The sequence below is a fragment of the Melozone crissalis genome, unplaced genomic scaffold, assembly GCF_028551555.1.
Source record: "Melozone crissalis strain CALT ecotype California unplaced genomic scaffold, PUWL_Pcris_2 ptg000033l_1, whole genome shotgun sequence".
NCBI classification, from domain to species: domain Eukaryota; kingdom Metazoa; phylum Chordata; class Aves; order Passeriformes; family Passerellidae; genus Melozone; species Melozone crissalis.
In genome coordinates, this window is record NW_026535811.1 from 15,947,384 (window position 1) to 15,963,122 (window position 15,739).

A 15,739-nucleotide genomic window follows, 5' to 3' on the forward strand; every position below is an offset into this window, starting at 1 on the left:
CTGAAATAAATCACAACTGTCTCAGTGGACAGCCATAACTACCAGTTCTCTGGCAGAAAAACCCCTCAGCTCCTCAGCCACACACTCCAGAGATGCCCCTATAAGACACGTTGAGCTGTCCTCTCTCTTTTATCTGTCTTGCCAACGTCACATTTCCTGCACCATTTCCCACTTCCTGCTTACATGCCACCAAATCACACATTTTGCAAATCAGCCATGACTTTTCCAGCACCCCCAGTTTCAAAGCCACAATACAATTTCTGAATTAATATAACCACCTGTGTACCACCTCATTTCTAAATTCCAAACTTGCCTGATGAGATCAGAAGACCTTGATCTTGCCACTTTGAGGGGATGCTACGCTTTCAGATGATCATGAGAGCCCAAATGATCTGTGAAAGCTTTTGGCTGATCTGCAATCTGTTCCAGGAGCAATATATTCATCAGGTGTGTGATTCTGCAGGTTTTGCACCTTATTCAGAAGGTTTTGCAAATTATGAGAAGGAAAGAAAAAGCAATGCCTTTTTCAGCAGTCATTCCTTGAAATAGTTCCTTGATCTCCTGCCTAAGGAAATATCTGCAAAGAGTTAATTTGGGTGAGGCATCAAGATGACCCCATTGCTCCCAGATCTGTAAGCATCCATGAAAGTACATTTAATTCCTATTAATTCCTTCAGCAAGATGTGCCAGCTGCTCTCAAGATGCCTCAGCACAGTACTGACCCTGTACTTCTTCCTCAGATAAATTAAAATGAAAAAATCTGAAATTTTAAGCACCAAGAGGAGTTCTCCCCAGAGAGGTCGAAAACTTCTGTCCTACTTTGTCACCTTCTAAGCTGCCCCTTGCCTTCTCACACCTGCGCTTCCACAGCTGAGTAACTGATCTGCAAGGTCATTCCTAAAGTCAAGTCTCTGCTGAGGCTCAAACACAAAGCAATCCAAAGCTCCTCTCACCTATATTTTGTGGAAAAATAGATCAGAACCACAGCAAATATATTTTTGACCAACTCAGTGACCCCACCCTGCTGTTTGAGAGTGGCTGTATTTGACATTCATTTCCCTAACTTGCCTGAACAGTTTTTAATTGCTGCCCATAAAATGTTTCACTTTCATCTGCAAATCAAAATGTCACTAGGAAACCTCTTTGCTTTTACTCCTCCTAATGCACCCATCTCTTTTTCCAGATGGCATTTTTATTATTGTTTTAATTGTACCCCCAAGGCTTCCAGTTCTTGTATTAGAAATAATATAAATTCTCTCTGGTCTTTCTTCTTTTCTGTGATTGCTTCTTGCACCATGGATTCACATGAATACAAATTTACACTTTGGAAGTTGGATCCATCCCATGATACCAGATTATTGTTAGTCAGAAGCAATTGTGTCAATTCTGGAGACTTAAGGACTGTTTCTGCCATAAAGAAAAGTTTGAGATGATGTCAGGTATTTTTTTCATTAGTTATTTGGAAATAGTTGTATATAATCATAGAATCATTTAGGTTGGAAAATACCTCTAAGATCGTTGAGTCCAATGAGTCCAAGAACTTGTGAATTCTTGTTTTCCTGAACCCAGGACATATCAAACAGCAGGAGTTTCTTTGATAGCAGTTTTCAGAGAGAAGAGTGCTCAGTGGCACACTCACTCTATTGCTTTTGGGCCAGCAGATTTTCTTGTCTATGACTGATGTTTTTCTCTTGTATTCTCTGTACTCATTCAGGCCTGTACACTTTGCCCTGATGATGCTGAATTTCTTTCTAAGAAAGAAATTCTTGGGTTTTCTTAGAAGAAATTCTAAGTTTCTTGGGTAACACAGCCCAGTTTTTATGCAGCTTTACCAAGTGTAAGTGCTTTGGGTGGTGACTTCTATTGCCCCACTTATCAGGTTGCATAAAGGATTTTCTCTCTCACCTCCATTACAAATGAAGAGCATTAATTATATTTAGCAGTCAACGAGGTTCCCCTCAATGGATGAGCATAACAATAATGCCAGCAAGTGTAAGACTCTCTTCAGCACACAGTTTTCTCAAAGTGATAAATTCTGCATCTTTAGACACAGACTTAAAATAAAGCAACACACCTTTTGAGGTGGGAGCCTTAATGAACTAACTAGCTTTGTCACTACTGGCATAAGCCCAGTTACTGTGAGATAAACCAATATAAAAGAATTCATGCATTGAACAGCTCAGTAGATCAATGCCTATAAAAGAGCACTGGCCCAGAACTTGGAGTCTTTGGTTGTATCCACAATTTGTCAACAACCTTGCACAAGCGGCTCCTCTGCTTGTGTCCTACCCCTTAATCCAGTTTCCCTTCAAACATTCTTTAGATCCATGCTTAAAACTCAAACCAGCACTGTCCCACTTCCAGCTGTGCTCAGGGAAAACAGTTCCATTAGGAGCAGCCTAATCACAGGGACAGTTTAATCCAGCACAGAAAGGAAATGGATCAGATGAAACCCAGAGTTTGACTCCACCAGCCCCGTGCACAGCACAGCCTCAAATGAGCTGTCATAACCAAACTTTACATTCCATGGTTTTCCTGTACCCCAGACACTACAGGGAGAGGGGGTGTGGGACATTCATTGGTCCTTGCCTTCAGTGACAGAAAAACCTGTTCAACTACAAAAGTTAATACAGACAAGACTTAATTGCCTGCCAGGTCCTGACCTTGTTTTGTTTCTGCAAGAGAAGCCACTGCTAACACAACCTGAGCAAACCTCTAAGCCAGACCTGCAGCTGCCCAGGAGCCACAGCAGTGCCCTCTCTGAACTGCCTCTGAGGGGGTTTCTTGATCAAATCCTAATTTACCTTTTAATACTCATGACAATCAAGCCAGGGAAGTAAAAAATCTGAATTTGTATCCTATTCAACAGGTTCTTTTAAAAAATTGTCTCATGACATCTTTTCAGTTTAAGTCCACAAATTTGCAGGTGTAGGACCTACATCTTAAATCACTTATACAGGAAATAATGTCATGAAGCTTTGCAAGGATTTTTGTGAGTTACTTTTTTTTGAGGAAAATAATATATAATATCACAGAATGGCCTAGACTGGAAAGGTCCTTTAAAATAATCTCATTCCATCCCACTGCCGTGGGCAGGGACACCTCCCACTATCCCAGCTTGCTCAGAGCCCCATCCAGCCTGGCCTGGAACACTTCCAGGGATCCAGGGGCAGCCACAGCTGCTCTGGGCACCCTGTGCCAAGGCCTCAGCACCCCCACAGGGAACAATTTCTTCCTCAAATCCAATCTAAACCTCCCCTCTGTCAGTGTGAAGCCATTCCCCCTTGTCCTGTCACTCCAGGCCCTTGTCAAGAGTCTCTCTCCATCTTTCCTGTGGGCTCCCTTCAGGCTGAACAATCCCAGTTCTCTAAACCTTTCCTCACAAGGGAGGTGCTCCATCCCTTTAATTAGCTTGGCCAGCCTGTCACACATAAGTTGTTACCTCCTCACATCAAAATAAAAAAAATAATTAATTTTTCTGTATAATATTTTGTATTTTATGATTTACAGACAAGGTTCTTCTTTATAAATAACATGCTACAATGGTACATAAGGATATCTGCAGAGATATCTGAAAATCTCATTTGAAACTTGGACTTCCTGTATTTAGTGAAGTCATCAGCTTTATAGTTCTCACAGCCACATTAAAAACCAAAATATTATACATCAGTCCAGGACTTAGGAAATCTCTTTGACAGTAAAGTTTGAACTTAGTTCTGTCCAGCCTGGGAGGCAGCGTAGATGTTGCCCTTCCTGATTTTTATATCAGCAAGCCTGATGGAAAACCTCATTTTACTCCACTGTAATTCCACAAAAGTCTCCACTAAACCCTGACTTTTCTGCTCTCTGTAAAGAGCCAAGCTCACTGAGCCCTGTCAGATTTGGAACAGTTTATGGATTGGCACCCTCACCAGTGCCAGGCAGCAAAGCAAGGACAGTGCATTCTGCTGAAACTGAGACCACCTTAGCAAAAACTGATAATCTAAAAAATTGTCCAAAACATCAAAGAAAACATTATTAACAGGCAGTTAACTTTTTTCAGTCCACACAGTTTGTTGGTTTGTTTTCCTTTTTTTCCTATTAATAAAGGATTTTTTAAAAAACCCAACTTTCTAGGAAGGGTTTAAACTTTTACTCTTTGATCAGAAGAATGGAACTTGCTTAGTAATGCATTTGAACATTTCTCAGCATTCACAACTGAACAAAGATCTGCTCTCAGTGTTTTCAAAAGTGATATCCAGTCCTTCCTAATACATTGGTTTTGCTTCCTCTCTTTATTTATAGTTTCTGAACGTTAAAAAAATATATGCCAAACTCAAAAGGTGATGAGAATATTTTGGCAAAGCACATGCGGGAGAAGCTGAAGATATCCACAAGTGAGAGAGCTGTAGGAGCTGGGATTTTACAAATCAAGTCAGGTATTGCAAGATCCAGGACAAAATTATACTGCTCACATCCAACTCTGCTGCCCTCTAAAGCTGCCAAGTTAAATTTTTCACATCACAGTGCTCAACGTGACCCAACTACCCAAAATCTACTCTTAAGAACTGGATTGCTGTCTTTTAATTTTGGAAAGCAGGTATAAAAAATCTGGGGCTTACTAAGAGTTTAGGCAGTTGTTTCCCTAATTCTGTGTGCTTTCAACTGCCCCTGCAGCACTGATTAACTTGTGTGTGTCAAGTGCAGGGAATAAAAAAGCTGTTTGAAATTCAAACAAGCCTCCAAGAGAAAATCAAGATAAGAAGCCCAAGCATTGAATCACAAGAAGTTTCTGTATTTTGAGTTGCATATAAAGAGCCTCGTTTCAGGGTTTGTTTGTTGATATTCCTTTTAAATGACATTGATTTTTATCTGTCAGAGGTCAAAGAACAAAAACTTGACTACCGTTTTAATATCATACAGAAAAGAGCTGGAGGAAGCTTAACTTGGTGTCAAATCACAGAACCACAGAGCAGTCTGAGCTGGAAAGGACCCACAGTGATAACCACCACATTTGGATATGCTCTTCCAGCCTCCTCCTGCCAAGAATTTCATACAAATTTCAACCCAGTACCTTCATTCATGCAGCAGCAATGACCTAGAGGGACATTTCAAATTAGTTTTCCAAACTTATAGAAGATTACCAAGTACCACAATTTGCTATATCTAACTTTGGTTGTTACAAAAACTATCACAGGCAATCTTAAAACTGCAATTTATTTCTGAGGAACTTGCATTTTACCTCAGACATTCTCTTGGAGAAGGTGATATAAAACATTCATTTTCCTGGACAAAGTCAAAAACCTTCAGAACAAAAAACAAACAAATATTCAAGTATTTGAAACCTCACCAGCCTTAGCACAGGCCTCAAACATTTGAAATAGCAAAGTAAACAGTGGCAAAGGCAAGCTGACTTCTTCCCTCGGAAAAGAACAGTTTGTCAGTAGCTTTCAGAGCTATTTTCTCTCTCAGTAGCTTCTCAGAGCTATTTTCTCTCAGCCCCTGCTGCTCTTGGTAACTGCAGCTCCTGCTCCTCTTCAGCCCCACTTCCCTTCTAACACTTGCTCTGCCCATTTCTCATCCTGAATTCACCAACACACCTCTCTTCTTCCTTTTCATCGTCCAGCAAGGGAGCACTGGAAGGACAGGGGAGGCTGTTTTCCTCACATTCTTTTCTGCACTCTATAGCCCACTCTTCAGGGTCCTCTTTCCTTTGTTACAAAGTAATGAATAAGAGTTGTTTTTAAATCACATACTTTGGAAAACACTTTATTTCTACTCAACAGGAATCAAAACATGCAAACAAATGAGGATAAGAAGTAGGTAGAGATGGAGGCACAGAGTCACAAAACCAGCAACAACAGCAACAAGACCATTCCTGACACAACCTTTTGGCTACCACAGCCAAAACAGCCCCTCAAAACCTCAAGCAGTACTTAATATCAGATACGAATTAGTGCATTTTAACCCTGTGGTTTTCTTGTTTAACTCTGTTTCCAAAACCTTACCTTGCTAAAATGTCATTTCTCTTGTTTCTTATTTGAAGTGAACTGAGGCACTAAAAGCAGAAATTATCTTTACTTCTCCAGAGATAGGGAACACAAAGCAGATGGACAACTGAAGCCCTCCTGAGGCCTCCCAGGAAAGGAATCTGGAAGTCCTGGGAATTGGGATTCACCTCCCACACAGATGCAGGTCAGGGTGAGGGCTCTTGGTGCCCAGTGTCAGCAGAGGGAAGCTGCCCCTGACAGGTAAAACTGCTGCCCCCCAGCAAGAGGCAGGTCAGGACAGCCCACAAAGTCTTAGGGTAAAATCCTTCCTCAACTTACACCTGCTAAACCTGAGCAAAACTCCACAGGGGCAGAGAAAGACAAGCCCTCCATGCTGGAGAAGTGGTGCTGGAGAGAGCCCTGCCCTCAGGAATACTCTTGACACACATCTGCAAGACTCTTGGGTTTTTTGAAAGATGGGGATAACATGCTTTTTTTGTTAGGTTTGGTGGTGGTTTGGGGTTTTTTGGTTAATCCTGTTCTCGGAAAGGTCATTTTACTTGAAACTTTCTACAGCAACACATTCAGCTCCAGGCATCTACCCTGGGTCCCAAACATCAAGGTTTAGCACCATGAACAGCTGAAACCAGAGCCCATGTCAGGAAGTGCCTACACATCTACATAGTGGTGGAACTGCTGGTTCAAGTAATTAGATGGAATCAGATTTACAAATAACAAATTTGTAAGATTTGAAGGTTTACAGGAATCAGTCATAAGGGGGATTATGTCCTTAACAGAATTAAAATATGCATCTCTGATCAAGTGACAAAACACAGCACAGACAACTCAAAAAGTAGACCTTGAATACTGTTTGTTTTCTTTTCTCCATTTTGATACCAAGTGTATCAAAGTGATGGAGCTTCACCCACATCCCTTTTTTGCTACAAGAAGTAGCAGACCTTTGAAAGCAAGCAGAAACCAGACTTTCAGGTGCAGAGGACACGGCTTTGAGCTGCTGCCCAGCAAACAGGCTCAAGCTCCAGCTGAGCAGCATGGGCGGGGAGGGCTCCAAAAACCTCACTGTGCTGTGAAACACCCAGCTGAGCCAAGGGCCCCTTGTGAAACAATCTTCCAGGCTGGGGAAGTCAGAGATTGACTGACTTCTTCCTCGGCAGTACTTTTAAAATACAGGGTAACTGTGGTTTCTAGTGACACCAAGAACCACACACAGGTGGTCCAGTTTAATCCCCTCATTATGTAAAAGCAAGGTAGAAAAGACTTCAGGTCACTCAGGCCAAACAATCTCCTCTCTCTTTCCTGACTACTCCCCACATCACCCACAGCCCAGCTCAGAACTACAGAAGTTGTATGACCTGTCTCAGTTCAAAATCCAAGCCCTCTCCTGTTTCCAGTTACCACCACACAGCAGGTAAGCTCACTTCCACACCAATCAATCAGTTCTTTCCCTAATCCCCATTTTCTCTCCAACCCCTTTAGAGAATGAGCCCTTTGGAAAAAGGATATTACATTTAAGCATGCAGCCTCATAAATCATACTGCTGTAATTAAGTCTAGTGTTATGTTCCCTCACACTGAGGCTGTGCTCAGTGAACAAGTAAAACTTCTGAAACAAACCAACTTCCCCTGGGGCTCATGGCCTGCTGCATTCCCCTGAGGCTGCTTTGTGGAAAGCTTTGTCTCATTGTTTATTCAAAGATGGCACTGCTCTTACAGTATTTGAAACAAGCATCAAAATAAGGTTGTTAGAAAAGCTGGAGCTGTGCCTAATTGCTGGTGAGAGTGGATAATTACAGAGGATATGAGCTTTGATATATGGATTGAATAGCAAGGTATGTGAGATGCAGAGGTGTATTTATATGCCTACATCTCCACTTACATGGCATTTATTGTAAGATCAATGAAAGTAGTTAATAATGCATTATTAGCTTATTAGTTATCACAGAAGAGAAATACACTGTGCAGCTGAAAAGTGTACATCACCATATACTCAAAGCAGCTGCAGAATTCACACCAGGGCTGCTGCATTAGAAAGACAACCAAGAGAAAATTTTCCTGAAAATGCCAATCCTACACAGTATTTAAAAAAAAAATCAGAATCACACAATCAAAACTGTCAAATTTCATTGGTTCTATCAGTCTAGAGGATAAAGTACCTAGGAAACAAAACACACAAGTACTTTTTCCCACAGAAAAGCTGAAATTCATACTCCCATCTCTCTTGTAGGTATTATTTGATTCTCTACGTGTTAGAATCAAATTATGATTAATTATAGTTATGCCACTCTCACTTTCTTCAGGCTTTTTATTCTTTCCTGACTAATTACCTTTTCCAGCTGGCACATGAAAGAAAAGTTTGCTGTTAATTAGAGGATGGATACTCTGTTCTTTAACCATAGCTTATACATACAGACAGCAGGAGAGAAAGGTTGAAAAAATGAGTTCACTGATGAAAACACTACATGGGTGTCTTGGAAGCATCATCAGTCACTACACCTTTTGTCTTAGCACCATTCCTGAAGCCACCAAGATGACATATTTCAGCCTTTGCTATACTTGCAACATTTTGATTTATGCTGCTTCTAAAGCACTTTCTACTTAATTTGGCCTCTTCAGAGAGTATGATTGACTCAACCTCTCTGAAGCCCAAATTCAACAAGACAATTCACAAAAACCCAGTGAAGAAACCTGAATAAATCTGGGATGTTTTGAATAAGAATGTTCCAGCAAGCACTCCCACAAATTAAGAGAAGTTGTTCAAGAAAAATCAACATTACATGCAAGGAAATGAGTCCAAAGTATTTTGCAACACAATTTTTGCTGCTTTTTAGAAGTAAGTCTCAGCACTCCTCGTCATCCAGGGCCATCTATCACAGAGCAGGCAGCTCCTGCTGCATGCTCCATTAATTATGTTCCAGGAGATCTCTGACTGCACATTTATGGAGGTGAGACAGGAATGCAGCTCCCCATGGTGACTAACAGGCCCATCGTCAAACTTTCCTACAGCTGATCCTGGCCATTGTCATTACTTTTTTTTTTTTCCCACCTCTCCAGTGAAGAATATTTTTTTCCCCTCATTGTACTGATAGGTGATTAATACACTTTTAATTGCCACCATGCATCATCTGAGAGCACTCATGGCCAAAATATTGGGAAAGGGGGTCTCAACAGCAGCCTAGGGCAATGTGAGATCACTGGATTCATTGCCTGGCCCTGCCACACATCTCCTGTGGGACATAAGGCCTCCAACTGGGCAGAAGCCAAACACACTAAAAGCTAAAGAAAAAAGGGAAAGCCCTACAGAATTAGCACAGTTCAATAATCCAGTATCAAACCTATCTTGCAATGACAGAATGCTACCAATGGATACAAATCGCTTCTCCCAAACATTTCCTCAACTATCAGCTACCAAAAGCATTCTCATTTTTTAAAAGGAAGGAGGGCAAGTGAGGAAACTCAGAGAGCCTTGAGGTTGGAAAAGCCTACACATCATCAGCACCTCAGAGCAGCATCCAAACCCAGAGGAAGCCCAAAGCCAAGCAGAAAAAAGAGCAGGGAATTTCTTGGGCTCTCAGTACCTCAAGAATCCAAAGGTCAGCAGTTGCCTAGAGGGAATGCTGAGGCCTGAAACCCTCTCCTTTACCATGATCCAGAGGTGCCCCTCTCCTTGTGGGATCCACAGCCTGGAACATTCTCCTAGAGACAAATGGTTAAACCTCTTCTTCCCAAACTGAGCAAAACTGCTCTCTTTTAAAATATAGACTGAGGAGCAAGAATTGGAGCAGCAGTGCCCAGCTTCCCTGCTCCCATCCCACCCTACAGCACTAGCCCCAGATGCACAAGAGTGGTTCAGTTTCCTCTTCTGACTAAGAGGGATCAAAGCTCAAAGCAGAGCCTTCATGCTCACATCCAACAGCTGTTTATAGCACTGAAACCACTCAGAGAGAAGGAGGGCAAGGGCAAGGACACAGGTTTCTTCCAGCTCCAACAAGTGTTCCAAGCCTTTGGGACCCACTGACAGAATGTAGTTGCAGCAATTCTCAACCCTCTTTGTAGAGGGAGGTGTGGAAAGGCAGCCCTGCCCTCACCTAGCACCTCAGCATGCTCACCTGGACACAGGGCCACGGATTCTCTGTCTCCTATAAAGAGATGGTTTACACCTCCTGAGCTACACCAGAGCAAGATTTCCACACTCAGGTTACAGCAGGTATCAGCCTGGCCCAACACACAATCTGGACACTGAGCACGTGAAAATTTCTGCACTGGCAAGGGAGGAAAAAATACTCCAAAATTCAAGAAACAGCCTATGCTTTGAAATCTCCCTCAAAACTCATGTGCTGAGCTGGATCAACCCTTCAAAGAGTGATGTCCACCAATGCGACAGACCTGCCCTGCTTGGAGAGGTGTTGTGCCCTTTTTACCTTATTTACAGAATGGCCTTGCTCATGCTTCATTTAAGAAACAATTAGCCTTTGACAGCTTAAAATAAACAGGACTTTCTCTCTGCTGAACAGTCACTAGCCCTGAGCTGGATTTCAAGTTGTTGAAACAGCATGAGACTCCCCAGTGGGCTCAGTAGTGTAAGAGAGATGCTGGGCAAGCTGGGTTTCCTGACCAAAAGAGGTGCTGGGCAAGCTTTCAGAACAGCACCCTGAGCAACCCGAGCAAGAGTAATCAAACAAGGATTGCCACCAGTCAAATGAAGCAAGCAATCATTCCCAATCCTACCCCACTTTGTCCTCACCAACTGGAGGCACCTTTGGAAGGTGAGGCCTCCTCTTTCCAGAGATTTGCAGAGAACCCACGGGAATGCAGAAGGTGCAGGAGTTCAGCAATGGTTGCACACCAAAAGTGCAGCTGGTCAAGCTTTTTCCCTGAACATAAGAGGTTTTTCTGCCTCCTGTGTTGCTGCAGCCAGTCCAAAGGCAGCAAGTGCAATAGCTGGCACAGATAATTGGCATCACAATTTTAAATTTCAGTCCAAGCTCTTGTACCACCAGCAGAGGGGTCAGCATTCCCATTGAGTAGCCATGGAAGTTTTCCACTGGTGACTTCAAGCTTCCCAGAGCTGCTCCACTCCAGTCTCCTGGTTCTGCAGCTGCCTTTACCGTGCCAGGGAGCAGGGCACAAAAGGGCTGTGCTGAAAAGCCAACATCAGCATTCTTGAACTCCTGTCTCATCCCAGGTAGCTTTTTTGAGCTGAGTTTCCTGACAAAAAGAGAGCCTAGATAGAACATGTTGGCTCGAGCTCACTTGTTTCTTCTAGTAAAGATCCATATGCCCTAGGCAAGCCTGGATCTTGGCTGCTCCTCTATAAAACTGGGAGTAAATGTCCTGCCTTAACTCCAAGGGATCAGGGGAGGATCAGCAGTCTGAATACTGTGTCAGGGCGATGCCAACACGCATTCAAGTGAGAGTTGTCCAGGCACCAGTCACAGCAGGAACATCCATGCCATGAGCAGGTGTTCTCAGAAAGGAGGAACACAATGAAAAGCACAAGCACGGCACACGCAGCTTCCTCCGGATAAGAGAGCCCAGTGATGAGACACAACAACACCACCAAGCAGCAACAGACCATGCCAGCAAAAAGGAAGTGCTGGAGAGAACAAGAATAAGAAACAATATCCAGTAATTAACATCTAGAGAAAGCAAAAATTTTCAGACGGAATTTAAAGTTGTAGGAGTCAGCAAAACAAAAGTTGTGAGACAACATGGGGAGTCACGGAAAGACCAGGCGCCAAATTAACAAATAGAGGAACACACCGTGGAAAAACACTTGTCAACGGATCAAAAGAGTGAACTGCAAGGATTGGATGCAATAAGGTATCAAAAATATAAAAGCCCTTGAACACCAGCTCTTTTCCAGTAATAGCAGCACACCAAGTTAATCTAGACATTCATTGCTCACACTTTCACACCAACAGTCCCCCCACCCATCACAAGGACCTCAGAACACAGGGAGCCTAACACAAACACTGGAGCGATTCCCAGGCACACATTAACTTGCCCTAGCAAGTTTCACTGCTACTCCGAGGGTACCACGAATGTTTAAGCAGATATTTACAAGAGTTTGACCTGCCTTGCCGATCATGCACTTACAACCACGCAGCACAGGAGCTGTTTCCAGCGGTAAAGGTTTCAGGACATGCCACAAAGTCACTGAAGCTCTCGCGGCTCTCCTACAACATCAGAGGGAACCACTGCGCCCTCCGGACAGGTCACTGCAACCGAACTACAGGACGGTTTTAAAAAATGTATCAACGTAAAGAAATGTATCAGTGTAATTGTCATTCTGCTCTGAAGCTTTCCCTCCTGGATTCCAAAAGGGTGATTTGCAGCGGTCACTGTTAATAAAAACCTGGAACAAGCAGCAGTTCAGTGAAGTAAAATACATCTTTTCACCTCGCAAAGAGAAAGAGCTCACGGGAAAAGCATCCCAATGAAGTTAAACATCTGATTAGAAATATCTCATCACTGTCAACCAGATTGTTCTGGACACAAACATGAAGTGAAGGGATACAAACTAAGGAGCCTATTAGGACAATGAGCAAGAAAGCAAACGGTTTGCCTTTCACGTCTTTGTCAAAAATTCTCGGACGGGCAATTAAACATAATTATTTAATTAATTAGAAGGTCAGCTGTAGATGAAGACGGTGGGAAGGCGCTCGGGCAGGGCACAGAGCGGGCTCTGGCGCTGCGCTCGGGGCCGCCGCGGGGGCGCAGCCCCGGCAGGAGCCGAGCGGGGGATCCCGGCACCGCCGCCGGCTCCGCGGCCGCCCGCGCCCCGCTCGGGAACTTCTCTCGTCCCCTGCCGCTCCCCATCACTTCCTACTTTCCCCGCTCCGCCGAGCAGCGCTGCCGCCCCTTCCTGTGCCGCCGCCGCCGGCGCTGCCCGCGGGCCGGCTCCGCGCAGCGCGCTCGGCTCCGCGCCCGGCCCCACTCACCCCAGCGTGCTGATGAACCCATTGACGGAGCCCTCCGCGTACAGGGACACGATGTCCCCGATGTACAGAAAGCTGGACATTTTCTCAGACATTCTGGTTCATTTTCCAGCTGGGTTCCGCGCTCCTCCCCTTCGAGGTGAAAAAAAAATTAAAATAAAAATTAAAATAAAATCAAAGCAAATGGCAGCGATCCTTGGGGAAGCCGGGGGCTGAGGCGAGCGGGCGGGGGGCTGAGCGCGGCCCCGGAGGTGCCGAGAGGGCTGACAGGACCGCGGTGCGCGGCTCGGCACGGCCCGGCCCCCGCCCGCCCCCCGCGCCTCCGCCCCCGCCCGCCCCTGCCCCGCCCCGGGCCGGAGAGCGAGGGCCGGGGAGCGGGCCTGCAGGCAGGGGACCGAGGCTCGGCGGGGGACCGAGCCACGGCCGGGGACTGGGCCTGCGGGCAGGGGACCGAGCCTCGTCGGGGGACCGAATCTAGGCTGGGGACCGAGCTCCGGGCAGGGGACCGGGCTGCCGCTGGGGACCGACCCCCGGCGGGGGACCGAGCCTGCGGACAGGGAACCGGGCCTCCGGGCAGGCGGCCCCTGCAGCCCTGCCGGCCCGCAGAGGGGCTGCCGAGCCCCCCGGGCTGTGATTCCCCGCGGGCGGCTCCCCGGGGCTGGAACCCGCGGGGGAAGCGGCTGAGGGAGCCCACACAGGGGGGCGTGAGGGGACGGCCGCCCTTCCCCACAGCCGAGAGAGTGTGCTTGGTGTGGTCGCCCAAAGTGTCACCCTCTGTTTGATGGCTTGCAAACTTCAGAAACCGCAGCTCCTGTAGTTATTGTTTTTAATGAGAAGCAGAGCGTGATGCAGTGCTGTGCCGGAGCTCACAGGATCACAGGATGGCTCAGGCTGAAGGGGCCACGGTGGGTCTGTCATCTGGTCCCACTTCCCTGCTCCAGCACGGCCATCCCAGAGCACAGGGCACAGGATTGTGTCCAGAGGGGTCTGGAATATCCCCAGTGAGGAGACTCCACACCCTCTCTGTTCAATCTGTTCAGTGCCTGGTCACTGCCCAGGACAGAAGTTCTGCCTCCTGCCCAGGTGGAGCCTCCCAGGCTCAGTCCCTGCTCGTTCCTCTGGTGCCATTGCTGGGCCCTGGAGCAGAGCCTGGGCCCTGCCAGGGCTCCCCCAGCATGCCCAGCTAGAAAAGGGCGCGGTGTCCAGAAAGGCTTCAGGCCATGCCTTGGTGGCCAGAGGGACTCAGGGGAGATGCACAAACTCACCCTGCTTCAGTTCACTGCCCAAAACAAGGACCAGCCCACCAAACCACACATTCGGTATGGGATGGAAGTGTTCAGTTCCTAGGTGAGGCTATCCCCAGCAGGGGACTCTTAAAACACTGTGCATTCTTTAAACAGACATGTGATTTTCACTAACAGTTCTAAGAATCAAACTATATGCTTTTTATGATTTTTCAGGTGTAATTCACCTGAGACAGCTCTCCAAATTACAAGCAAACTCAGTATTTGTTAACCACTGTATTTGAAAAAAAATACTGTTTGGAATAAAAAAATTTAAAAGGGCCTGATCAAGTACTAACTCTTAAATTATAAGAATACTAATCTAGTCACAGGAGTGTGCAGACTGCTAGTAATGAGTAACAAGCTGAGGCTTTCACACTTAGATTTAGTCTCTCAAATCTACAACTTCCAACCTTATTGCACTTCTGAGCATAAATTGTTGAGATCAGAAATTATGAGTTTCCAAATTAAAAAAAAAAGGGTAAAAGGGTCTTAGCATCTAGATGTATGTTATGCCATTCTAGAGGTCCCTTTTTGCCCTTTTATGGTGAATATATTGTATTTTCCCCTTTGTTTTGTACCCACTGCGATACAAAAATGCTAGCAAAGACCCCTCCTATGGAGACAGGCTGAGAGAGTGGGATTTGTTCAGCCTGTGGAAAGGAAGGCTCCAAACAAACCTTATAGCACCTCCCAGGTACCTAAAGGGGGCCTACAAGAAAGCTGGAGAACGACTTTTTACAAGGGCAGAGAGTGATAGGGGAAGGGAGAATGGCTTTAAACTGAAAAGGGATGGGTTTAGATTGGATATTAGGAATAATTTCTTCCCTGTGAGGGTACTGAGGCCCTGGCACAGGTTGCCCAGAGAAGCTGTGGCGGCTCCATCCCTGGAAGCATCCCAGCCCACATTGGATGGGGCTCTGAGCAACCCTGGATAGTGGAAGGTGTCCCTGCCCATGGCAGGGGGTGGCACTGGGTGGGCTTTGATGTTCCTTCTGACCCAATCCATCCTGGGGTTCTGTGTACACACAAATGTAGGCCCTAGATCTGACACTTCCCCAGATTCTTCCAGCTCAGTCTCCTGGAGTCACCACAGTTGTTAAATCCTTTCTTGAAAAGCCATATGAAGAGGACAGGTGCCAGAGCCCTCATTCAGGATCCAGCCCTTGGACAGGAAAGCCAAAGATGAGGCCCTTCAAACTTCCCCAAACACGCAGCAAACCCCAGAGCTGGACTAAGTTAAAACACAGCAGAATTAGAAACTGAAAGTCCAAGCAGCACAAGGCACCAGAGGGCAGAGAAACTCTGGCTCCCTGCCCACGTGCTGACTAGGTGAAAAGCATTGACCCAGGGCCCTCCAGGAGCCACCACACAGAGGGCTCCGGGTTTTATTTCATGGAAATGTGCTTCTGGACAGCTTGAGCAGAGCAGCAAAGGCTTTACAATGCACTGACAATATCCTTTGCCCTCCTGACCCTGTTTATCTCAGCCATTTTATACCGGGCTCTAATGGCCTAATTAAGACACTT

The 15,739-nt window shown here is 45.6% G+C and overlaps 1 protein-coding gene across 1 annotated transcript in view; it reads right to left on the reverse strand.

Moving 5' to 3' along the window:
• The window catches only part of ITPR2 (inositol 1,4,5-trisphosphate receptor type 2), a 243,878-nt gene extending 230,741 nt beyond the window's left edge, over positions 1 to 13,137 (reverse strand). Inside the window, exon 1 of the mRNA XM_054281843.1 lies at positions 12,931 to 13,137. Coding sequence (XP_054137818.1) covers positions 12,931 to 13,022 — 92 coding nt within the window. The 5' untranslated portion in view covers positions 13,023 to 13,137. The remainder of the gene's footprint in view (positions 1 to 12,930) is intronic.
• Positions 13,138 to 15,739: the final 2,602 nt, after the last annotated feature.